This window comes from Dryas octopetala, chromosome 8 (genome assembly GCF_963921425.1).
Source record: "Dryas octopetala chromosome 8, drDryOcto1.1, whole genome shotgun sequence".
In the NCBI taxonomy this organism is placed as follows: Eukaryota; Viridiplantae; Streptophyta; class Magnoliopsida; order Rosales; family Rosaceae; genus Dryas; species Dryas octopetala.
The window spans coordinates 2,585,571-2,611,141 of record NC_141373.1 but is presented as its reverse complement, the minus strand read 5'-3'; the positions used below and the strand labels follow the sequence as shown (position 1 = coordinate 2,611,141).

General features: G+C 37.1%; 6 protein-coding genes across 9 annotated transcripts; 4 read left to right on the top strand and 2 right to left on the bottom strand.

The window, feature by feature from the left end:
• Positions 1–609: 609 nt before the first annotated feature.
• Positions 610–7,203, top strand: SUVR2 (SET-domain containing protein lysine methyltransferase family protein). Of its 4 annotated transcripts, XM_086253106.1 has the most exons (13): positions 610–681; positions 1,044–1,083; positions 1,705–1,941; positions 2,083–2,118; positions 2,223–2,336; positions 2,426–2,978; positions 3,183–3,415; positions 3,620–4,438; positions 4,642–4,907; positions 5,784–5,850; positions 5,967–6,017; positions 6,731–6,827; positions 7,041–7,203. In XM_086253106.1, the coding sequence occupies exons 3-13, from the start codon at positions 1,759–1,761 to the stop codon at positions 7,067–7,069; spliced, it is 2,448 nt and encodes an 815-aa protein (XP_086109232.1). In that variant the 5' UTR covers positions 610–681; positions 1,044–1,083; positions 1,705–1,758; the 3' UTR covers positions 7,070–7,203. The 4 variants fall into 4 exon arrangements, with proteins under 4 accessions (XP_086109232.1, XP_086109229.1, XP_086109230.1 ...); XM_086253103.1 differs by having other exon boundaries at positions 3,183–4,438; XM_086253104.1 differs by lacking the exon at positions 610–681 and adding an exon at positions 774–851 and having other exon boundaries at positions 3,183–4,438.
• A 132-nt stretch (positions 7,204–7,335) lies between these two features.
• On the bottom strand, positions 7,336–8,997 carry LOC147275962 (Glutathione S-transferase family protein). Its single transcript, XM_086253108.1, has 3 exons — positions 8,180–8,997; positions 7,850–8,099; positions 7,336–7,758 (listed from the first exon to the last, which is right to left on the bottom strand). Exons 1-3 carry the CDS (start codon positions 8,977–8,979, stop codon positions 7,564–7,566), a joined length of 1,245 nt encoding a protein of 414 aa, XP_086109234.1. The 5' UTR covers positions 8,980–8,997; the 3' UTR covers positions 7,336–7,563.
• Positions 8,998–9,135: 138 nt separating this feature from the next.
• LOC147275961 (large ribosomal subunit protein uL14x/uL14z/uL14y) lies at positions 9,136–9,713 on the top strand. Its single transcript, XM_086253109.1, has one exon. It carries the CDS (start codon positions 9,151–9,153, stop codon positions 9,571–9,573), a length of 423 nt encoding a protein of 140 aa, XP_086109235.1. The 5' UTR covers positions 9,136–9,150; the 3' UTR covers positions 9,574–9,713.
• A 1,480-nt stretch (positions 9,714–11,193) lies between these two features.
• LOC147275960 (fanconi anemia group F protein (FANCF)) lies at positions 11,194–14,008 on the top strand. The gene is made up of 9 exons (XM_086255317.1): positions 11,194–11,361; positions 11,437–11,535; positions 11,668–12,095; positions 12,452–12,659; positions 12,789–12,959; positions 13,191–13,291; positions 13,647–13,715; positions 13,806–13,846; positions 13,941–14,008. Exons 1-9 carry the CDS (start codon positions 11,194–11,196, stop codon positions 14,006–14,008), a joined length of 1,353 nt encoding a protein of 450 aa, XP_086111443.1.
• A 1,427-nt stretch (positions 14,009–15,435) lies between these two features.
• LOC147275959 (protein DA1-like) lies at positions 15,436–22,069 on the bottom strand. The gene is made up of 7 exons (XM_086254039.1): positions 21,881–22,069; positions 18,205–18,417; positions 18,011–18,069; positions 17,769–17,867; positions 16,619–16,680; positions 16,250–16,305; positions 15,436–16,199 (listed from the first exon to the last, which is right to left on the bottom strand). Exons 1-7 carry the CDS (start codon positions 22,067–22,069, stop codon positions 15,924–15,926), a joined length of 954 nt encoding a protein of 317 aa, XP_086110165.1. The 3' UTR covers positions 15,436–15,923.
• A 1,187-nt stretch (positions 22,070–23,256) lies between these two features.
• On the top strand, positions 23,257–24,976 carry LOC147275958 (acid phosphatase 1-like). Its single transcript, XM_086254787.1, has 3 exons — positions 23,257–23,645; positions 23,939–24,148; positions 24,731–24,976. The coding sequence occupies exons 1-3, from the start codon at positions 23,257–23,259 to the stop codon at positions 24,906–24,908; spliced, it is 777 nt and encodes a 258-aa protein (XP_086110913.1). The 3' UTR covers positions 24,909–24,976.
• Positions 24,977–25,571: the final 595 nt, after the last annotated feature.

Here is a 25,571-nt window from a genome sequence, read left to right as displayed (position 1 = left end):
ACTCTTTAATTTCAATAATAATGTTACACTAAATGTAAGTGTGATGTATGCAGACAAAACATATTAGCCAAGTATGGACAAAGAGAGAATTTCCAAGATTAAAACGGCTATTGCACAAAAATGAACACGTATAATTAACATGCAATTGAATTGTGACGTTCAGACCAAAAAAAAATTTTGAATTGTGACGAATTTATTTGTTCACTACTGGAAAGGGTAGAAATTTTTTCACCTATAAATCTGCTTCTATATTATTATTAGAAACTCCACTAAATGTGCTATTAATAAAGCTCCCTTTGCTAAATTACTTTTGAATTAAATGTGTCATTCAGTCATCAATATCAATATATATCATCACAAAAGAATACAAAACGCCAAAAGGATTCAATGGGTGAAACGTTTTGATTGTTCATCCACTCGGCGCATGATAGCACGTGTGGCCCATCTTGTCAACCAAACACACGCACGCGCGAGTCTACTCGCCAGTAAGCAACGACAATTGGCTCCCGAGGTAATCACTCCCTCACGCGCTCTTTTGCGAGTGTGGTCAAACGATTCCTGGACTAAGAACAAGTGAGAGACAATCACACAGTCACTAAAATAGAAGAAGAATTTTCCAAAACCCTATTTCAAACCCTCTCAACGCTCTCACACACGCTCTCCCAATTCTTCCAAATGCTGGTAAGCTCGTTTCCAGTGCTTCCGATTTTTTGTTTTCTGAAAACAATTTCGATGGACCGCTCATTTTCTAATTTCTGTTTTTTTTTTTACACGTTTTATTTCTTCTGTTTCAAATGTGTTTCGGAAATGTTTTCGAGTCCTATGTTATTTTAATTTCTACGATTTTGCTGGTACATTGTTTTAAGCTCGGTTTTGTTGTTTAGTTTTTGAGAATGTTTTGCTGGAAATGTTGTTTCAGCTTCTTCTTTTTTTGCTTGGTTCTTGAGAAAATGTAGGTGAGAGAGATAGAAAATAGTTGCTCATACTGAAGGAATGGGTACTTGTGGTTTCTTACCTCTTGTTTTTCTTTGGATATTTTTCAGGTCTTCATAGCCTGAATCCATCTCCCAAGGGTTTTTCTCGGTAAAACTTAGTGTTAAAATTAGTGCTCTATTTTTGCTTGTATGTTTGGGTTTCAAGTTCCCTTTCGAGGGAGCTCTCTCTCTCTCTCTCTCCCACTGATGTGTGTGCAAGAAAGAGAGAGCTTTACATCTGTGGACTGTGTGTGTGTGTGTGTGTGTGTGTGTGTGTGTGTGTGTGTGAACTTTGACTGATTTTCAACTGGGTGATTATTCTATTTGTTCATATAATGGATATGTGAATTATTATAATCTTTTAGACCTTCAATTTATGTATATTTATGATTCGGTTATTGTCTTCCCATGGTGCTTCTCTAGTAGAAACATGCAATTTTTTTCAAACTTAGGAAGTGGTTGTTAGTTTATGCTGGGCAGGCAGGGTTATGGTAAATGAAATTATAATACATCTATCTAGGACCCTTGTTACTTAAAATCTATGTTCATTTGTTCTGAATTACCAAAAACTGTTGCTTGTCTAGTTTTAATGATGGAACAGACGAACATGTGGGTAGGAAGGAGTAGGAGTATGCAGTTTTCTGTTCATTGTGACATGGTGCAACTTCTAATGTTCTTATGTTTTAGACTCCTATTGATCAGCTTCTCTCATAAGTATTGGAAAATTTAGGTACACTTGGCATTGGCAAGCTCATAATTAAAAGTAAGTGGTGAGTAAACAGTGATGGCGCCAAATCCAAAAATTTCGGCAGCCTTTCGTGCAATGGCAGATATTGGGATTAATGAACACCAGGTTAAACCAGTATTGAAGAAACTTTTGAGGTTGTATGACAAAAAATGGGAATTGATTGAAGCAGAGAATTATAGAGTTCTTGCAGATGCTATATTTGAGGAGGAGGATTCTAAGGTTTATATACATTTTTTTCCTTTTGTTAGGCATTATTTATTCCATTTTCATCTCTCTCTCTCTCTCTCTCTCTCTCTCTCTCTCTTATCTATCTATCTATCTCCTTTACTTATGTCTGTTTGATTTTATTTCATCTTCTAGGTTGTGGAAGAAAAGAAGAAATGCACGTCCTATGATGTATGTAATTTTAATTTATTTGGTTGTGGTGCTCTGCCTTCTTTTTTTTTTCTCATCATCCTTGTGGCTATATCTGCTGACATGTCTGCCTTATTAACTATTAGGAGGAAGATATGGAGGAAGAACCTCAGCTGCATCAGGAACCTGAACGCCCTTTGAAAAGGCATTCAAGAAGTCATGAGAGTTCATCTCGGAATAAGAAATCTACAAATGATGATGTATGAACACTTGACTCCCTTGCATGTGTTTCTCGCATTCTCATCCTTCTACCTATATCTGCTGACATTCCTCTTGGCCTATTGTCTAGCTGGAGGATGGCATGGAAGAAGAATTTCCCCTGCCTCATGAGCATGAACGTCCCCTGAAAAGGTTGCGCCTAAGAGGTCATGAGGGTCAGATTTCACCTTCCCAGAATACCTGCAACCCTATGTCGGGTGGTTCTTCATTGATAAGGCCAAAATTGGAGGTGGATGAGCTACTTGATACTCGATCTCCATGGCAGCCACAGGACATTGCACGGTCACCTGAGTCAAGGGCTGAACTGCAGCAACCAATTTCACCCCATCTTGGTTTTAAAAAGAAGGGCAAGCAACCTGTTATGTCTAAACCATTGGCACCACAGGAAAGATCTAATCAATTCTCACTTCAAGTTGCATCCCAAGGGAAAAGTAATGCTTCGGAGAGATCATCTCATGGTGTGCGCTCTGCGGAGACGATGGTTGAACCAGGCATCATTTTTTTGCCTAAACGGAATGTTGACACTCATCAATTAGTCAAGCCTAAAGATGAACCCTTCACTGATGACATGTTTACTAATGAAATGCCACGAGACGAGGTTCCTATTGCAGTGATCCTTCCAGGTGCATTTTGTTTCCCTTATACTATGATAGTCCACAAGATAGATGGTTCGAACCAGGAACCAACAAAATCTACTTTTAACTGTGAATGAAATATATCAGTGACTTCCAATTATAAACATTGAATTGCTTAAAATTTTATGGGTATTCTTACTGCCTTTGACAATCTTCTCATAGAATGATATTTGTTTTGTTCAACTTCTGTAGGTCTATCAAGTAAAAAAAACTCTCTACTCAAAAATGGTGCAACTGCAAAACACAATGATCAAGAACCCGTGGCATCCCAAGAGAAAGAAAGTAGAAGAAATGATATTCAAGCTCCATCTGATGAGAGGAGAATGGACCTTGAGCTTGCAACCATTGCAGAGGGATCTCCTTGTAACGTGGCGGCAGAGGAATCTCCTTGTAACTTGGAGGTTGCCTCCTCATCCTTAGGAGAGGTAAAGCTTTCTATGAGTTGCAATCCAGCTATTGGAAGACCAGATATTCATATGCCTACTCTAGATGACATTCTAAAATTGACAGAGGAAAAATGTCTGCACTCATACAAAATTATTGACCCAAACTTTTCTCTAAAGAAACTGTTGGGACACATGTGTGACAGCTTCTTGGAGTTGGTAACTAATTCCGATAGTGAATCACAGGATGGATCAGTTAATATATCACCAAGTATTGATGCATTGCAAAAATGTGCTGCTTGGGATGCTGTGGGTGGAAATAAGGAAACATTGTGCATGCCATCATGTTCTTCAAATGGGTCTGTTAGTATTGAATGCCCTACTGCGGTAACTGTTCCTCAAGTTCCCAGACCTCTTTTGTCTTTGAATGGTGCTGATGACTGCACACAAACCTGTAGGAGGATTGTTTCTAATGGTTTTGCCGAGGATGATAAGGAAGGCGAATTGGGAGACTCTCGTGATCTGGTGGTTGTTCAACAGTGTGATCTAACTCCTGATGATTTAAGAACTATTCATGATAAAAATGACATAACTAAAGGAGAAGAAAGAGTAAGAATATCATGGGTAAATGAAATGAGCAGCGAATGTCCACCATCTTTTTTCTATATCTCCCAAAGCCTTGTTTTCCAAGATGGTGATGTGAACTTCTGCCTGTCTGGGATTGGGGATGAGAGTTGCTGTGGAACTTGCTTTGGTGATTGCTTAGCAGCATCTGTATGTTGTGCTTGTGCATGTCAGACTGGGGGTGAGTTTGCTTACACTTCAGAAGGCCTTGTCAAAGTTGATTTCTTGGAAGAGTGTATCTCTATGAATCGCAACCCTCAACAACACCGTCCCTTCTACTGTAAAAACTGCCCAATCGAAAGATTAAAGAATGATGATTGTTTAGAACCATGCAAAGGCCACTTAAAGAGGAAGTTTATTAAAGAATGCTGGAGCAAATGTGGCTGCCACAGACAATGTGGCAACCGTGTGGTCCAGAGAGGCTTAAAGTACAAGTTGCAGGTGTGAATTTATGCAAAAATGTCCTTAGTTGATGGGGGTGATGTTTTTCTTTTCTTGTTGATGTAAATTTTGTGTATAAATTGTTTCATGTATTTTAATAGCTCTATTCTGTGAGGCTATAATGTTATAAAAAATTGGCTTCTGTAATACCTTTTGTCAGTTCAAACACAGCTTCTCTGATTGATTTGCCTTGTGTATTCCAGGTATTTTTAACTTCTGAAGGAAAAGGATGGGGTCTACGAACCTTAGAGGACCTTCCAAAAGGTGCCTTTGTGTGTGAGTACGTTGGGGAAATACTGACCAGCGAAGAGTTACATGCGAGGAACATCCAAAGCACCAGAAGTGGGAAACGTCCCTATCCGGTGCTACTGGATGCAGATTGGGGTTCCAAAGCGGATTTGAGGAATAAAGAAGCTCTCTGTTTGGATGCAACAAACTATGGAAATGTTGCTAGGTTTATTAATCATAGGTAAACGCTTGAAGTCCACTAATATGACATATAGCCTATGACCATTTTTTATTTGTTTGCACTACAAAGTTTTCACTTATGGTTCAGTTCTCTAGATGTGCTTCTTTTACCCAGATACTATAATGGCATCTATTTTGCATATGCTTAAATAGAATCCTAAAGTGATACATGCTCAGTTTCTGGTTTCTGCATATGGATGGAATTTTTATGTTTAAAATTAGAAATGATATAGTAGGAAAATAGCTCAGGATGGGGATGTAGTTGCAATAAGAAACTTGAACTAATTAAAAAGGGAATTCACAGTAGGCAATGCATGTTTAAATTTTGCTGCATTAAAATGCAAGTTCATGCTAGTTCTTTTGTTGCACAAAAATATAGTTAGAAATGGCTTTAGAGAAGCTGCAACTCAGCAGCAGGGGATTTAGCGTTATATCAGAGATTGCTCATTGCTGGAATGCTTGCATGTCTTGAGAAAGTTTAGGGATCTCATCCTTGAGTGTCTAGCCAAAGAGGCAAGTTGCTGCAAATAGAACTGAAACTGGAGACTTTGTGCCCTAAACTTGTTGCCTATTGTTGAACCATCAAAGCTAAGGTTGCTCATTGAAGGAGTTATTGATGTTGGCCTCTTATTTTTCCCTTATAAGTTGTGTTATATGAAATATTATACATTTGATGATAATTAGGGTAGAAAAAGCAAGAATTCACATTGAAGCACATGGAGTCATTATGAACCTCTAGAGTACATTACTTGTTCAAACAAAGTGAGACAAGAATCTAGTTGATGACGAATGATGACTTTTGTTAAGCTAAGTGTCTGACTGTATTACAAGGAGTTAACCTTCAGAACATCTGACATATTATTTTGTATTTTACTAGATGTTTGGATGCAAACTTGGTTGAGATCCCAGTTGAAGTGGAGACCCCGGATCATCACTATTATCATGTACGGAATCTTTGATCATTTGTATAGTTATAGTTATCTGCTTTGTCGGTGATTGCAGATTTAATGCTTCAAGCTTAGCAAGTATAATAGAATATTTAATGTGCCTTCTTGTGCAGCTTGCTTTTTTCACAACAAGAAAAGTAGATGCTTTGGAAGAGCTTAATTGGGTGAGTATGTTCAACATTATTAGATTGTAGTTGTGCATAAATTGTATGTTCTTTCAGAATTCTTTTGTTTTTGGCATTATATAAATCGCTGCTCCCATATGAGGACAACAGAATCCAAAACATTTGAATGAATCATGAATGCCATGGAACAGTATTTTGTTTCATGTGTGGTAAGTTAACATGTTGCAACTCTTATACATATGGAAATACCCACTGTCTAGTTTACTAATTCAACTTTCATTAGATGTTATCTATTTTGAATTTTACGAAATTGATGAGTGTTATAAATGTATTTTTGGTTTAACTATTTATTCTTGTGCTAGGTTGGTTATGGAATATGCATATACAATGCTGTATTTACAAGTGATGTTCATTAGTATTTTCTAGTTCAATTGACTTACACTTAGTCAGTTCTGCTTCTTAGAACTGTTTACCAATTTACTGTGGAATGGTTCATGTTTATTGAAATATGAATGCACTAATGGGAGCTGTTGATTGATATTGTTTGGTTAAATGTATCCGATGCTTAAGTACCTTCTTTGGACCTACCACCATAACAGACTGTACTTGTAAGGATTTTCTGATTACAACTGTAGCTGATGCTTGAGGCTTTGAGCAGAATGATTTATCTGAATAATTTGGTTCCTGTATAAATGACTCTTTGGATTTATGTGGCCCCTCTTAAGCTGCTGCTATATGTGATCTGTCTGCAGGATTACGGCATTGACTTTGATGACCATGATCATCCTGTTAAGGTCTTCGACTGCCGATGTGGCAGTAAATTCTGCAGGAGCATGAAACGTTCAAATAGTAAGTGTATTTTTTTAATTTTAAATTCCCTTAAAAGACAATTTTCACACCCTTTTCTGTGACAATCATTTTCTTGCCCGATTGGGCATTTCTGTATGATTTTTATTAGCCCTAGTCAAAATTTTCATCTGGTTTCATCCATAACTGGGATGCTCTATTCTAATTATGTGTTACTCTGATGCTAACCTTCATTTTCATGCAAACATGCAACAGGATCTAGATCTGCTTCAATGTCAAGGTGAACGCTGGAGAGAACAGATGACACCAATGATATGTGCAAAGCCGAGGGAGATCTTTTGGATGTATTTGTACAGGGTTTTTGGATCTTTTGGATGCTTTCGTATAGGTCATTAGGTGTCTTATGCCATTAGTGATAATTTAAACTTTAGGCGCCGCCATCTTACTGTGTTTACAGAGGCTAGTGTACTGCTTAAATTACTCTATAGTTCTATATGTCCTTGGTTGTGTTGTTTTGTAAGTAAAATACATGTAGCCAGAAACACCAAGGTTGGAACTCGTTGAGTATATTTCTATAGCTCTGTTGCTGAGAAGCCTGAGATGCCAGAAAAAGCCCATGCTACCTTTACAATTATACTTGGTTCACCAAAATATACAAATTATGGGGAAAAAAAGCCCTCAGTCGAAGCTAATGAAGAAGCTGAATGTCATTACATTTACATAGTAGGTAGGTTCATCATTCATGTACACACGTCTGAACTGAGTTTGGGTCTGGCTCTTAAGAAACATAGAGGGCGGCCGTGCTTTTATCTTTAAGCGACATTGAATCCCTGTTATGAGGTCTGCAGAGGGCTTGATGCTCAGCCCCGGCGGGCATGATCGGTTGAATGCTGCCTGGATTGAGTGGGAAAAGGGTTTTGTAGTAGCCATCCATAATTGAAGCAAAATTGCAAGTTTCTGCAACCTCTGGAATCTGTATAACAAACCAGGGTTAGTCATTTTCCCATTGAATTCAAGTAAAAAGAATGAATCAATAACTAGCTTTGTAGTGAAAAAGGCAGTACTTGATAGATGTCACGCATATAAGCATGAAGGTTAGGATACTCAAGCAGCTTCCTCTTAGTGCATTTGAACAACACATTGTACGCAAGATCGAACCGAATCAAAGTAGTGAAAAGACAAACATCTGCAAGCGTCAGTTCATCCCCACACAAGTAGCGTTCACAGCTCAAATGATCTTCTAACATGTCCAATGTATTGAACAACTCACTGACTGCTGTGTCATATGCTTCTTGAGACTGAGCAAACCCACATCTGCAAAAATGGTGGGAATTAATTAACAGTAAAAACCCATTACTATAAAATTAGAATCAGGGAATTAATCAATTATTTACCTATAAACCCCATTATTGACATTGGGGTAGATTATGTTATTCCAGTCCTCAATCTTTTGCTTCATTGAAGGTGGTGAAAGATCCAAACCCGGATTACCCGCCACTTCATTAAGACCTGAATTGAACAATTGGATTATGTCATAACTCTCGTTGCACACCACTTCCTTTCTCTCTTTATCCCAAAGCATTGGCACTGTGGACCGACCATCGTACCCTCCTGCTCTTGATTTATACACCTCTTTCAAAGTTGAGCACCCGTTTGCGTTATCCGGACCCGGGGCGAGTGTATCCGGGTAGGGTTGACGGGTCTTCTTGAATTCCCAAGAGCCGTCCTGGCCCGGGGCTGCGACTGAGACGGGCACGGCGTCTTGGAGGCCCTTGAGGGCCCGCACTATGAGCGTGCGGTGGGCCCAGGGGCACGGCAGGCCCACGTAGAGGTGGAGGGTGGTTTGGGCTTGACGCGGGATGCTTGTGGCGCGAAACCTGGAGGCCGGTCTAGAGTAACCGCGGGAGGGATCGGAGGGGGCCAGCTGGGACATCATCAGGCGCCACGTGGAGTTCCACGCCGTACGTACGGTGGAGATTAGGAGGCCCGGCGGGAGGGATGGGCCCCACAGGAGCTTGCTGACGGAGGTGAGCAGGGAAGTCGGGTCCGGCGGTTGAGGCTTGTTCAGGGACATTCTACTGCTGACATGGCATCTGATGATGGGCTTGGTCCATTTGGAGGAGGGGGAGGTGTTGGGCTTCGTCGGTGGTGGAGTTGGGAGGTGGGGGAAGCTCAGCAGGGAAGTGCAGACCATCTCGACACGATTGGAAAAGAAGGCTAGGTTGGTAAATATACACCTCACAGCAACACGACACGTCGTCTGTCGTTTCGTAAAGCGGTGTCGTTTCGTGTGTGGAAAACCCAAAACCCTAGTATATATACAAGTATCAAATGAGCAAAGCTGCGAGAAATTGAGTGAGTGAAAATGTCGAAGAGAGGGAGGGGAGGGTCGGCGGGGAACAAGTTTCGCATGTCACTGGGTCTGCCGGTGGCGGCGACGGTGAACTGTGCCGACAACACCGGAGCGAAGAATCTCTACATCATCTCCGTGAAGGGCATCAAGGGGCGACTGAACCGTCTTCCGTCGGCGTGCGTCGGCGACATGGTGATGGCCACCGTGAAGAAGGGAAAGCCCGATCTGAGGAAGAAGGTGCTGCCGGCGGTGATCGTCCGCCAGCGGAAGCCGTGGCGGCGAAAGGACGGCGTGTTCATGTACTTTGAGGACAATGCTGGTGTGATCGTCAATCCGAAGGGGGAGATGAAGGGGTCTGCGATTACGGGGCCGATTGGGAAAGAGTGCGCGGATCTGTGGCCGAGAATTGCGAGTGCTGCCAATGCTATTGTCTGAGAGTGATGCTAGTAGTCTTTGATTTTGAATTCTGTCAATTTAGGAATTAGGGTTACTTGCAGAGCGTTGTTAATTTCTTTGTTTTGGACGAGTTATATTTTTATGTTCTGTTAGATAAATATAATCGGATGGTTAATTTTTATTTTCTAGTTATCTATTGTTGGTGTGTTTGGGTTGGATCTCAGTTAGCTGGCATGGTTATCAACTGTTTATACAAATATGAGGGAAGATTTGAGAGTTGATGATGATGATGATGATCACCATAGATGAGATTGCATCTTCGATATGACATGAAAATATGAAATTGATATAAAATTGTTTGTCATGACGTCGTATTTCATTTTGATTCAATATTAATACGGAATTAACATAGAATGGGAACAAAATCAATGCAATTTGATATGAAAGAATCAAATTTATGTAGTAAACTAAACAAATTTGACTATTTCTTAAATTGTGATAGATTAGGTAAAATCCTTATTTTATAAATTGGTACTTTGTTTTTGGTTTTACTCTTTTGATCTTTTCTTTTCATTTTGATTTATCCCATTTTTTCTATAAAAATAAAAGTAAAAACGAAAATGTGATGAAGAAAAAAATTCGGAATTTAAACAAAATTCAGCATTTAAGAAATTACATGCTCTAATTTCCTTGTTTGGGTCCATAAATACAGAATTTAGTAAATTCTAGGTGGAAAAAAACTTTAGATTTGAAGGCTGTAAATTCCAACCAAATTAGTGTCATTTTCAAAATTCCAAATTTTACAAAAGGAAAATAAGTCATGTCGACCATGTCGACACTACCACCACACCCGCCAACGTCACCACCACTAACACCACCACCCCCGTCACCCCTGCCACCACCCCCGCTGCCGCTGCCACCACCACCCCCGCTGCCGCTGCCGCCACCACCACCACCACCACCACCACCACCACCGCCACCAACACCGAGACCGCCACCGCCGCCACAACCACCATCACCATCACCGCCACCACCACCGCCACCACCACCACCATCACCATCACCATCATCGCCGCCACCATCATCGCCGCCACCACCATCACCGCCATTGCCGACACCACCACCACCACCACCGCCACCGCCAACACCCCAATTTTAGCCACCACCATTTCTCCCACCGCTTGTGGGCCATCACCCCTACCAATATAGTTAACTCATCATAAACATAATTTTTATTGTTGCCACCATCACCATCACTCTTTTGAATTGATGCATCAAAAATTAAAACTACCATAAATTTCGTTTTTAAACTCCATTATATTTACATGTTATCCAAACAAGAGAATTTATATATTCTAGAATTTTAAATCACATCGTTTTAAATTCCGTCATTTGTGAATTCCTTAGTAATTTCAAACTACTTCATCCAAACGCACCATAAATTATTCTTTTATTAAAAAAGAAAAAAGGTTGGAGAGGGCGGGAAAACCAGAAAGTCAGCACGACAGCGCCGCTTTGAGGACTTTTAATAAATTCTCAAATTATTTACTCCAATTCACAATCCACATCCAACCTATTCATCAAACACAGCTCGGCTTCCGTTTCAGTCTCTACAATTGCAAGAAACAAGTAGTCTGGGAGTGGAGCTTGAAGACGACGATGGGTTGGAACCACCCAGACATTTCATTGGAAGAACTGATGAATCTGATCAAAGGATTCGTAGATATACTGATTCTGCTTTCTGGGTATCAATCTTCTGGTCGCCTTGCCCACTGGGACTCCCACAACATCAAGAAGGCCTTCCAATGGGGGTTCTTCTTCGAAAATGTCAGTATTCACTACCTTTTCCTTGTCTCTCTTAGTTGGGTACATTTATAGAGAGTTTGTTTTTGCTATTTTTAGGTCCTTGAAAGTTTGAGTTGCTCAGATGATTATGAGGACTCTGTGAAGGAACTTGATGCAGCTCTATCTGAAATGACATCCGCTGCTTCTTTCCCCAAGGTTATAGTCTTATAGATAGCATTTTTTTGACACCTTGAGTTTGTTGAATTAATCTATTAACTAGTTTACTTATGACCAAGTTTTAAGTCCAGCCTGCTTAGCTTAGTTATCTACTTGTATCTCGTAAAGCAGGGCCTTGCACATTTGTCATCTGCTACTCTTACTGCGGCACGGGGTTTTGTCTTGAAACATCTCATTCATACTTTACCCGTGAGAGATGCACACCTCAGAGCTTTGCTGATGGCAACTGTGGAGATGGATCTTCAGGAGCTATCAGAAACTGAGCATGATTTTCTGAATGTATACTTCAGCAAGTTGAAGCTGCAGAGTACATCACTCCACCCAGGCATTGCGCCAGCTACGAAGATTGAAAATTGCTCTGGTGATGGTTTAACAAAATACACGGTTCAAGAGCTCTTTAAGAGGTGGTCTGCGGTTTCTTTCATATCAACGGTTGAGACAGGCTTAGATGTTCTTTCTCAAAGTGTTAGACGTAGCAGTTGGAGCGAGTTTGATGATAACTTATTTAAAGAACAACTAAAGCATGAAAATTCTCCAGCGTAAGTGGGAAGTGTGTGTGTGTGTGTGTGCAAGCTTCTGTGTATTAGAAGAGTGAGTAATGTGTATGAGCAAAGTGAATTGTGTCCTATGTGCAAGATTTGGTGTGAGTAGTTGTAGTAGACTATGTGTCTAGATTACCAATAAAAAAAAAACAAGTCTGTATGTGTCTAGTCTCTTGCTGATAGAAGATGGTATGTCTCGCAATCAACTCCTCTTCTGCGATGCAGTTAGTTGAGTCACGAGTGTTTTCGTAGGTACCTAGAAAAATTTATGACAAATCAAAATGTTACTGTTGCATGTTTTCAAGATCACACTGCTATGGCCTGAACTGAATATCTTGTGACTACTTATTCAGGACTGTAGAGTGGTTGGTTGGTTCTCTGACATGGAACCGCTGGAAATCAAAGAATCTCTCTTATTTTCTTGATAAGAGAACTGTTCAATTGGTCTCAGGTGCCAGCATGATATTTTCTGCCCCTAAGATTCAGTGGGTACAAATTTTTGAACGGTTGAATTTGAATCTTTCAGCAGGAGGTAGTGATGATGGTCTGTGTGAAAAAGTTGTAAGTCAGTTCATTTATTTAAATAAATTAGAATGAATTTTACTTTTTTCCTTTTTAGTTTTATGAATTTCTTGAACACTTGATGCTCTCCAGCAATTATTTTCTATTAACTAGTGTAATTCTTTTCAGGAGCTCTTGTTGCTAGGGTGCATTACAAACAGATGGACTTCTCTAATTGAACATTTGGTGTCAGTTTCTTATGATAACCTTACTATTTCGGAGCTATATCATGAAGTGTGCAACCTACTTTATGGAAGATCTACAACTCGTAAATCTAAACAGGAAGCAATGAGTACAAAGGTCATTATTTAATGCTTGCAAGTATATGCATATGCGCGAGTCTGTGTGTTGTACATGCAAAATTTGTAATACATGATATTTTGTTAATTTTATATTGTGTCCTTTCTTTTTTATCTAAGTGTTTGACTGTCTGCTACTCTGCAGCTTTGGGGTCTCTGCATTCTTCTTTGCTTGTTCATACTTTTATCTTCTTGGATTACTAATCAAGATTGGCTTTTACGGTTGAACTAGGAAAGTGACATTCTTGAGTATCTGAGTGGATTGCTGGGCAGTCAACTGCATCAGTTGTGGAAAATATCTCCAGCCCTTGGAGCCGTTGCAATTCCATCCTGGTATTCCTATATCATTGTATACAATGTTTGGATTTGCCTTTGACTTTGAATCAATCATCTTGTTCGGATAGGAACTGAACTGAGTCATTTGGTTTTGAAGATTCTATTTCCCCCTTAACATTTGCTTAAAATAAAGCTCTTTTTTGTACAATTTTAAAATATAATCACATTGAAATAGCTTTAACAAATAACTATATAATTATTATAAGCATAGCTGATGGTGATATCTCATATGACACAGTAGACTGGTTTAGTTTTGATGGGATTTTTAATCACCCTCTACAGGTATATGTGTCAACAGTTTTTTTCAGTTTATATGTTTTTGAATTGAAGAAGGTGATAATTGGTGTTGCAGGTCACCCTTGTTTAGACTTTACCTGAGCGAAATTCAGATTCAATTCAGAGGAGACTTTTCAACAATGAGGTTTGGTATTGTAATTCCTTTTCTATTGATACTATAAATACTTGTCGAGATGTATGGTTGTCAGGTGTTTACATATATTTTGTTTTGTAGATGCTGTGACTGTGCTCATGATAGGAAGGAGCACAATGACTGTGAGTATATTCAATTAATTCCACAGCCAACACCCTTCCCCCCTCCCCAAATTTAAAAAATAATGCTTGTATGCGTTGCATGACTTATTTGCAGGTGCACTTGCTGAGAGAATTTGGTGCCTTTACATTTTCCATGTTTGTGGTTCTCGTCTAATTGCCTGAAGCCGTGGATGGTGCTCGACTATTAGACAAATCTACTCTATGTAGGTTTAGACTTTATATAACTGAATATATAGGTTGAAATTTAATAAATTGTTGAAAGAAGCTAAGTTTGAAGGTAAGTATGTATGGTTTTGGAAACTTGTGTCTGAAATATTTTTAGTTTAATTGTCTCGACCATGGTTTTGTAAGATTTATGGTACAATTGACTAAAGTTTGTTCCATTTGTTTCCAAAAATGTATGTTTTATGGCGGCCAACTGTTGATATCATTTCAATATATATATTTTTTCTTTCCAAAGGGTCTTGTACATGAATATGAAAGGTCTAAAGTTTATGGATCCAACATCATTTTCTTCCTCCTAGGATTGTGTGGTTTTCACTTCTCATCAATCTCTGGTTTACTAGGTGGCTATTCTAACTGCTGTAGTGTTTTGTGTAAAATTATCTCTTGGACCTAATTATTCTTCCTTTATACTTTGCTTAGAGATTTGCTTTGTTGGCACATTTTTGATTAATTTTATATTTACTACTTATATCAGTATCAAAGATGTACACGACATAAAATTTCTCATGATCTTTGTGGGCCTTTTCTGTGTAAAGTGTGATCGGTTATGTGATAAAAAAGCTGTATAAAGGTCAGAAACATGTGATTAATCAAGTTACCATTGTTTGTGTAGGTCTGGACGGTGTGAACTTTTGACTCAGGAGTGGACCTCATTCTACTTATATGCTTCCTGGAAAGTTCACCACCAAGTCTTTGATTGAAACAGAAGCAATATACAACAGATGCAAACAAGCAACTTTTTAGAAGCCAATCACATTTAAAAAGTGTTTTGTCATCTTTACTGACATTACATCACTAGAGGCAAGTCTTCAATCCTTTTATCCAAACTGTGACCCATATGACCCAGCCCCAGGAATGGTATCAAAGCACACTGAAATAGACTGTTGATTGTAATGTTTATCAACTTCCACCAATGAGAATGTGACATCTTACAGATGATGCTCAGTAGTGGGAATTTGACACTTAAAACTTCATCATCTGCTTGTTTTCTTGTACACCATATTATTCTTGGTGCTTTTTTGCTTCTCTATAAAACAACTCACAGCTAAAGGTGGACAAGGAGCTAACAATGAAGGTTTCAAGCATCTCTAGTTTCTGGAAATTCCAGTTTATGAAGTTGGGGAAGAGAATTGCAAGCACCAGGTCTGCAGTCACATTTGTAAGCTGTCAAAGAAGTGCATCATTGGGTTGTTGGCGCAGATCATATCTTTTGCGGCAGTTGATTTGGAAGTTGAAGTCTCAATGGAAACAAGCTTTGGGAGGGCAAAGGAACTACATCCAGTACAGCTATGATCTTCACAGCTATTCTCTCAACTTCGACAGCGGTTCCAATGACCATCTCTCACCTCATAGTTTCCGGTGACGCTATGTCTCCTCAAAAGAGTGATTTTCACAGAGACCATTTAAGGCAGAGGGACAAGGTTTTCCTTCAAGATGTATAAATATTTCGATTCACTCAAGTCTGTATAGTCATGCAAATTTAGATTTACTATGAGGGTTGTTGCTAATAGTTGCATGACAAATTTTGTTTCATTCTCAAGTCTCAAACTATTTCTATTCTCTGCACTGTGACATTTTTTTTAGATGGCCAAAATTTAAACATGGCCCTTTTCATCAAATTCTCATTTCGGTTGATGAGATGTTGGGTGAAACAGATCCTGGAAGTTGGGATATTAGAAAAATCTCTATTTTCTGTGTTTCCTTTTTCTTTATGGGAGTGGAGCAAAGATTATTCTATTTTCAAACTAGTCAAAAAGATAAAGCAAATTCCACAAAGATGAGTCATTGCCTGCACAAATGACCATCTCTTACCGATGATGCTCTCTAGTGGGAATTTGACACTTAAAAACCTTCATCTGCTTGTTTTCAATTCCACTTCAGTTTCAGATTCAGCTTCCATTTCAGATTCTGCTTGAGATTCAGATTCAGATTCAGCTTCAGATTCCGCTTCAGATTCAGATTCAATGCAAGGGAGATTTCCTTCCGCAATGATATGGTACACTGTATAAACGAGGCCAAAATTCTTAACAGCCTGCATGGCCTCTCTGAATCCTTGGCCATAAATTTCATCTTCTCTATTCTCTATCAATCCTATGTAATAGTCATTCAAGTATTTTCTAAATTCGGCCTGATTCTTAAGTCAACATCAATACTAGAACAAAACGATTTCATCCATACGTATTTCATTACTTCGCAAATACCTTCTTCAACCCTTCTTTCCAATATTTGACAACCTATATAATAGGCACACAAAAAACACCAATCAGTAAGTAAAAAATAAAGAAATTTAAACATATGAGAGAGAGAGAGAGAGAGAGAGAGAGAGAGAGAGAGAGAGAGAGAGAGAGAGAGAATATTATGGAGCCTAGCTAGTAAACATATAAATGGACCGATTTCAATTCAATAATCCGATTACAATCCAAATACCATAATCCATTAGATGATCCAGTTACATTCGATATATGCTCCGAATCGGATAGTTGGATTATAAATGGATTTGGATTCAAACATGAATTTTAAGTCAATCCGATCTATTTATATTCAAACCTTTAATTCCGTTAAACCATGCATGCATCACCTCATGAGCCAAGGTTCCACCCATCAACACACTGTATGGAAGCAGATAAAACTTTAGAGTCTAACAAATAAAATAATACAGTATAGTTGTTAAATTGAAGAAATAAAAATTCTAATGAGTCTATATGTGGATTTTTTGTAAGGGTGAAAATACATGCATGTTTAACCTTGTGAACTTTCATATACCTAACAAACTAAATAATTAATACACCAAGTAGCTATTTGTTTATTGGTATTTTTCTTCACTTTATTAGAAAACACCCCAAGTTCCAAATCCCCTTTCCAAATTTATAAAAATAATATAACAAAAATAACTAAAACCAAATGAAGCAAAAATGTTAAAAGTTGAAAAAAAAAATACAAATATATAAACTAAAACCTCACTGTGAACTAAAAGTTCTAAAACCCTTGGCTATAAAGAAGAGCATCAGATATTTATTTAGGTTTGGAACCATCGCTATTTTCCCCTTTCAAACAAATTGAAACGATTGAAGTTTTTCCATTTGGAATCATCTTAGGTCTAATTCACATTTCTTTGGGTGGATTATTCGAGGTTAATATGAAGTAATAAGACAAAGTAAAAAATAAAGAGATTCCCAATTCACAAATAAATTTTAATCCTTAGACATGGATTATATATATCCCAGCCCCTCTGCAGCATCTCTCTCTCTCTCTCTCCTCCTAATTTGAGGGCTTTGCTGCTCAGATTAGTGTGAAAGGGGGAATGCTAGCTACCTTCCTCTCCGTCTCTTATTGTTCTCATTCTACAATGTAGTTTAATGATCTAAACCGTTCATTTTTTAAATCACACTTTAATGATCATCTCTGCAAAAATCCAATCAAATCAGAAATTATTTGGTTATGTAACTGTTATCAAATAAACAGACTCTGAGTTTACCAAATCCGTCTTATTATTATTTTCAATTTTGTTGATTTTTTTTTGCAGAGACGACCGTTAAAGGATTATCTAAAAGGAAAAGATCTGGCAACAAAGTCACACATCTATATGCAAATAAACAAAGAACTTAATAAACTATATATGCAAATGAATCAGGGAATTTAATGCAATGAGGAATGATGCAGAAATTTGATAAAAGAAGATCTAAGGTCAAATATATACTCCGGTAGTCCAAACAAAAGCAAAATTTGTATAGGTTTTCCTTGGCAAGTTGATATCTCCACCTCAATATTTTCTCCATTTTTTTGTACATTTTTCAATCTGTTACAAACCAGAGAAGAAAGGTTTTATAGCACAAATAGAACTACATATAAGAAATTTTAACGCACAAAATCCCTAATTGTCATTAATTTAAATATAGGGCTAGATACTTTAGTAAAAAAAAGAAATAATTAATTACTAACAAAACACTTACCCTCTCAATAGGACATGCATTTAGCACGGTAGAACCAGCAATCGAACCCTTACAATAAATTGGGAAAAAAAAATGCAGTTAATGAACTTTTTAATAAAATGAAACCATATCAAAAATGGCATGGCGAATCAATTAGCTTAATATTTTCATTAATACATTAATTTGAAGTTTGTAGCTACTTACTTTTGTAGAACAATTAGCATTCAATCTGTTCATCTCATTTTTGTCAACAAATAAGATAGGAATGTCTTCATCCACCATGAAATTTAAAACATTACATAATTCATATACTTTTTCAATAAGTGGTTTGCACTGCTCTGGATCAATGATAGCAATAGAATAACAATCTAAGCAAAGTTTTCGGCCATCACTAAAGTTCACATATTCCACTTCTTCCTGCATGTAGGCAAATCAAAGTTCCAACTTCAATGAAACAAAATTTTAAAAAAAAAAATTGTTTATTTTTGTTGAGCCAACTTTGGGGAGTAAAATATCTTTCCACAAACCTTAACTGTATGACAAGTACTACACCTCCAAGTCCTCGGAGTCTCATACGCTAGTTGCATCCTGAGTTGAACAAAATGGAGCGGAACCAAGAGAGAGAACCACACAGCCAAGAGGAAGAAGTGGAGAAAAACCTTTACAAAAAGAGAGAACGTGAAAGTCATCCAAACCATATTCAAAACTCAAATTAACTTAAAAATCTCTAACAATGTCCCTAAATTAATGAAATTAAATAACTAAATTTAAGAAAAGATCACGTCCAACAGATAAAATCCCCAACAATAACGCAAAAGGATTTCAGTAAAAAAATGAAAAATCCACAGATCCAGACTATCCAAATTACCCATTACTAATTGAAAAGAAATAAGATGTATACAATATAATATCATACATTTATATACAATGTATTATATGATTTTGTGGTGATAAATACACAAACAAGAAATATAAATATTAGCTTATGTAGATGTAAAATATATAATAATAAATGGTCTTTTATGTAGCTTAAGTTTCAAAAACAAACCACAACCCAAAACACCGTACCAACTACCCTAACGTACCTTGTGATCGTTCCCATTCCACACACCGACTAGACCCATGACCCATGTAACATTGTTTACACTTTACAAGCATAAGTCCATGTAAGATATCATAATTCCTCAAAGAGGGTGTCGAAAAAAAAGACAAATTTCAGTTTAACCTACGAGAGGATGAAACATGGAAAAACAGCACAGCATCATTTCTTCAACCTCTAAACCCCACACAAATTAAGCATTATTATCTTTGCTAGATATTTTCAGTTTCAGGACTCCTACTTTGAATTCTTCCACAACTCAATTCTTAAGTGTTTGTTTTTAGTGATTCTTGACCTTATGGAAAGAGGACAAAGCCCTCTACAATTACATGTCAACCATACATACAAAGATCAAGTGTGATGAATGTTGAAACTATGCAAAGTTACTGTTCCATCCTATTACTTGAAAAGACCCACAATCCTATGTAATTATTTTTGAGGTTTATTGTCTGATAATCACAAGAAAGTGACGATTTTTATTAGTTCTATGCTAAAAAAGATGTAGAAACCATACTTAATTAACTGCTCTACAATTGAAGCCTACACTAAACAACGATCCTTACTAGTTAGAAGCAACCAAACAATCGAACATAAATATTTCAAACAACAACTTAGACAACGAACAAGATATGGTGGACATAAAAGCTTCAGTCAATAAAAGTATGTTAGAATATCTATGTAAAAATATAAAATTTTACTCACAAAAGACCCAAGTCTTGATTTTTTCCTTCTTTTGGCCTGGATGGGGATGGTTAGGTATTTGGTGTGTTATTTCTTTGGGTCAAGCAGCAACAATACAAAAACGGAGGACGATGCAATACATATTATATTAAGTTTTTATTTGATTGCTACACAACGTATTAGGGGGTGTTTTCAACTCAAATTTTAATGAATTTTAAAAGTCCAACCAAATCTAGGTGTTCTCAATTAGAATTTTAATGGGGGTAGTACTTGAATCATCACACCCCCCAAAACTACTTGTTCGGCAATGCAGACTTAGGATCAAAATCGTTCATTTTTTAAATTACTTATTAAAAATTATCTTTAAAAAAAAAAAGTAATAAAATCAGAAATTATTTTGTTATATAACTGTTATTGAATAAATGGACGATTTGATCAAGAAACCACTATTTAAATACAAACTGTCCATTTATTCAATAACAATTATATAATCAAATGATTTCCGATTGAGTTAATTTTTTGCAGATATGATCTTTAATAGGTGGTTTAAAAAATGAACGGTTCTGATCATGAGCCTGTATTGCCTAACAAGTAGTTTTGAAGGCTGGAGGTGACCAAGTGACACCCCTAGGTGACCCAAGTACTACTCTTTTAATAGATTCCAGAAATATTTAGATGTCCCAAACTCAAATGTTAATGAATTCCTTAAAAATTCAGGTGTCCTAAAAAATTGATGGATTTCATTAAGTAATGGATTTGGATGGATTTAGATGAGATTTAATGAATTTTTTACACATAACAGATTCTATGAGAATTTGAATTATTTTCTTTAGATTTTGATAGATTTTGATAGATTTTATGGATATTAAAATTCATTAAAATCTGAGTCGGGGATGAAGTTCAAAAACACCCGCTTGTTATTTTAGACTTATCCTCCGTCCTCCTGCGGCGAAATTCTTGGTTTCGTTTCGATTCGATTCTAAGCCTTTCGGGTTCCTGTTTTCCTTTTTGGTTGTGAAACTGTATATCAAATTTTGGGTAAGAATTCTAATATTCAATATACCCTTTTGATAATTTTGTTCAATTTTGGGTTAGAATCCGAGGCTGTTTTTTACTGGTTATGGAATGGCCAATTGGCTTTTGATATTTGTTGTCGGCTTTGTGATGGATAATGTCTCTACTAAAATTCTATAATTTGGCATATACTCCAAAAAAAAGTTCTATCTTTTGGCATATAGAAATTGTTTTGCACGATGGAGTATAATGCTTTTATTTTGTAGCTGTTTTTCTCTTTGATGGATTGCATATTTGATGTTGGATCTGGTTATCACTTCATTTGTGATTTCATTTCTAGTGTTTTGTGTAAAATTATCTCTTCGATCTAATTATTCTTCATTTATACTTTGCTTAGAGATTTTCTTTGTTGGCACAGTTTTGATTAATTTTATTTTTACTATTTATATCAGTATCAAAGATGTACACGACATAAAATTTCTCATGATCTTTGTGGGCCTTTTCTGTGTAAAGTGTGATCAGTTATGTGATAAAAAAGCTGTATAAAGGTCAGAAACATGTGATTAATCAAGTTACTATTATTTGTGTAGGTATGGACGGTGTGAACTTTTGACTCAGGAGTGACCTCATTCTACTTAGAGCATCACCGATAGAGGTAGCAAATACAATCGATACACACAAGCAACTTTTTAGAAGCCGATCACATTTAAAAAGTGTTTTGTCATCTTTACTGACATTACATCACTAGAGGCAAGTCTTCAATCCTTTTATCCAAACTGTGACCATATGACCCAGGAATGGTATCAAAGCACACTGAAATAGACTATTGATTGTAATGTTTATCAACTTCCACCAATGAGAATGTGACATCTTACAGATGATGCTCAGTAGTGGGATTTTGACACTTAAAGCTTCATCATCTGCTTGTTTTCTTGTACACCATATTATTCTTGGTGCTTTTTTGCTTCTCTATAAAACAACTCACAGCTAAAGGAATGAAGGTTTCAAGCATCTCTAGTTTCTGGAAAGTCCAGTGTATGAAGTTGGGGAAGAGAATTGCAATTAGCACCAGGTCTGCAGTCACACTTGTAAGGTTTCAAAGAAGTGCATCAGTAATGGGTTGTTGTCGCGGATCATATCTTTTGCGGCAGTTGATTTGGAAGTTGAAGTCACAATGGAAACAAGCTTTGGGATCGAGAGCAAAGGAACTACATCCAGTACAGCTATGATCTTCACAGCTATTCTCTCAACTTTGACAGCGGTTCCAATGACCATCTCTCACCTCATACTTTCCGGTGACCATTTAAGGCAGAGGGACAAGGTTTTCCTTCAAGATGTATAGATATTTTCGATTCACTCAAGATTACTATGAGGGTTGTTGCTAATAGTAGCATGACAAGTTTTGTTTCATTCTCAAATAGTCAAATCTCAAACCATTTCTATTCTCTGCAATGTGAAATATTTTTTTTAAATGGCCTAAATTTATACATGGCCCTTTTCATCAAATTCTCATTTTGGTTGATGAGATGTTGGGTGAAAGTGTGAAACAGACCTTGGAACTTGGAAGTTGGGATATTACAAAAATCTCTATTTCCTCTGTTTCCTTTTTCTTTTTGGGAGTGGAGGCTGTGGAGCAAAGATTATTCTATTTTTAATCTTGTCAAAAAGATAAAGTAAATTCCACAAAGATGAATCTTGCCTGCACATTGGTTGGTTTTGGGGTCCTCCACTATTCATTGCCATATATGCTCCTTTTTTGTATTCCAAGATTGCAACCATTAACAACCATTGACAATGGACAAACAAATTGGACCAGTCGGATCAACCCTATCGATCTGAACCCAACATAAACTTTGAACAAGTCATAAAATTTTTTGATCAGTTAAACAAATTTATGCATGCATACTTTTTGAATCCAAAAATTTGTACAAATACGGATAGATATATGGACCTTTAACTTGAGGAACTTAAATAAATATAATATAATATATTTCTTTTTCAGCCATTGGATGCTTGTCTTCGATTTACATATGGTATGATGTGCATGGATGACCATGGTGTAATTAATTAAGCATCCATTTGATGGGTTCCATATTGATGCATCTGCATATATAGTGTTGCATGCATGCACATTGAGCACAAATTTCTAGACAGATATAGCCCATAGGAAACAAGTTTCATGAGTAGTGAAACATAAATTTGGCTTTTTATTTCGCCTTTTGTCCACTTGTCCATCACACATTCATTAATCCACAATCAATTTCTTATCCATCCAACTTAATTGATTACACCATGTGGGTTCTAGTAAAAGGCCATGAAAATACTATCAAAACATGCCCCACAGGCCCACACGGTCACACCCCATGCCACCCTTTAAGTGCACTTTTTGATTTACCTGCTAACTAGATCTAAACTCACCCATTTTTTCTCCCTCTCCACCTCTTTCTTCTCAGGAAATTCAAATGGGAAAACTCATAGGATCCCTGATTTTCTTAAACCTCTTCATGGGCTTAGTGGTTGCATCAGATTGGAACATTTTGAACCAAAAGAAGAGGAATTATAATGGGGTGGTGGGAGATAGCTTGAAGAAGTACTGTGAGAGTTGGAGGATCAATGTTGAGGTAAACAACATTAGAGGGTTTGATGTGGTACCCCAAGAATGTGTGCAGTACATAAAGAAATACATGACATCATCACAGTACAAGGCTGACTCAGAGAGGGCTTTGGAGGAGGTCACTCTCTATTTAAGCAGCTGTTGTGCATTGGAGGGTGATGGTAAAGATGCATGGATTTTTGATGTTGATGATACACTTCTCTCCACCATTCCATTCTACAAGAAACATGGTTTTGGGTAAGTGAAGTTTTGGATTACAAGGTACGCCTAGTTACTTCAACATTATACCTCTTTTACATGAAGTATTTGGAATAATTAGACGGAGAAATTCTCTTTTGACAAACAATCTGACATGTTATTTTATCATATTTTGAATATGAACTATTGATTAGGTAAATTGTTTGAATCTGTGGAGTGTGTGATTGAGATTCAAAACATGTGATGTCACAGGAAAATGTTATTCTAGTAATAAGTTCTTTTGGGGTTAAATGACTGGAGTAATATATTTTGTGTTTGGAAACTCAAACTAGGGGAGAGAAGCTGAATGCAACTTCTCTGGAGGCATGGATGAGTGAGAGTAAGGCACCATCTCTTAAGCACACACTGAAGCTCTTCCATGATATCAAAAACAGAGGACTAAAGATCTTCTTAATCTCTTCAAGAAGGGAATACCTTAGATCCTCAAGTGTAGATAACCTCATCAAGGTTGGATACCATGGATGGACTAGTCTTGTATTAAGGTATGGGCTTTCATCAAGGTTTCAAATCCCTCTTTATGATAATTATTTTTGTATAATTAAGCGATAATTGGAATCTTTACCAGCATGATTTAGGATTACAGCATTAAAAGTACTAGCCCATTAAATTGGCTGAATTCATGAGAGATTTAAGTACCAGCCCTTTTTCCTTGGTTTTTTCTCCTTTCCCTGTGATGCCAGGTCAGATTGCTGACTTGGTGCCAACCCAATAAGATTGTAACACCTGTAACCCACTCTCCATCAGCTCTAAGATTGCATGGTTCAGCATCAGCTCTAGTACAAATCTAAAGTATCTATTCTATTATCCATATGTTGGTGCTCTGTAATTTTTTTTTTTTTTTTAAATCTCAAAGTTGCTGCCTTTTGTTTCTCTTTCAGTCTTATCAGTACCCAAATGCGAACTACTTGACCCAACCTGCCATTTGATTCTTCTATCTGGTTTTGTCAATGGTTAAAGAGAATTGATGCCAAAAGAAAAAAAAAGGGGGGGGTAAATAGTAAAATAGATAAAGTGACTGACTTCATAAGAGATTTGATTTCATATCCCAATAACACACATTGCAGGGGTCTTGAAGATGAATTCATGGAAGTGCAAAAATACAAGTCTGAGGCAAGGAATCAATTGATTGATGAAGGTTACCGCATATGGGGCATCACTGGAGATCAGTGGAGCAGTTTTGAGGGACTCCCCAGTGCAAAAAGGACATTCAAATTACCCAATTCCATGTACTATGTAGCATGAAATTTCAGGCCATATATACTTTGTTCATGTGAATCTGTATCATGTAGTCACTTTTTAATTCTTGGGATATGACCGTTTTAGATTTGTGAACTATTAAATCTGTTGGTATAGCATACGATCCATATTATTAAACCAACTTATAGTAAAGTTGTGTTTTCTAATGCTTCTAAATTGAATTTCTGCATGTTAAAAAGAAGTAATCCTCTGCATAAAAGATTACTGAATGCAATGGGAACTACAAGTCTCTGCAAGTTTCGACATATTCTTCCTCGTATTCAATAGCCAAGGAGATAACTTGATGCTTTGTTTCCTATTAATTGCTTTCAATTATTGGGAGGGCATCATTTGAAATGATTCCTTTTGTAACTCTGACTCATTCTCTACCTCTCTCTCCCCAACCCAAAAAAAAGAAGAAGAAGAGGTTTCTCTTGAGCAAATTATAGCACGTGGTATTACTTGCTCCAAGTAAACTCAGTAATGGCTTGAATTCAGTTACACGTAGTTATTAATACACACTTATACCAAATCAAGAAACTGTTTTCAAAACGTACCCTAAAGAAAGCCAGAAAAACAAGCATTTGAATTTTCTCACTAATAATTTTTCTTTTTTTTTGGGGTCTAATAGTTCATTAGTAACTTATAAAAGTTTACAAATATATACTT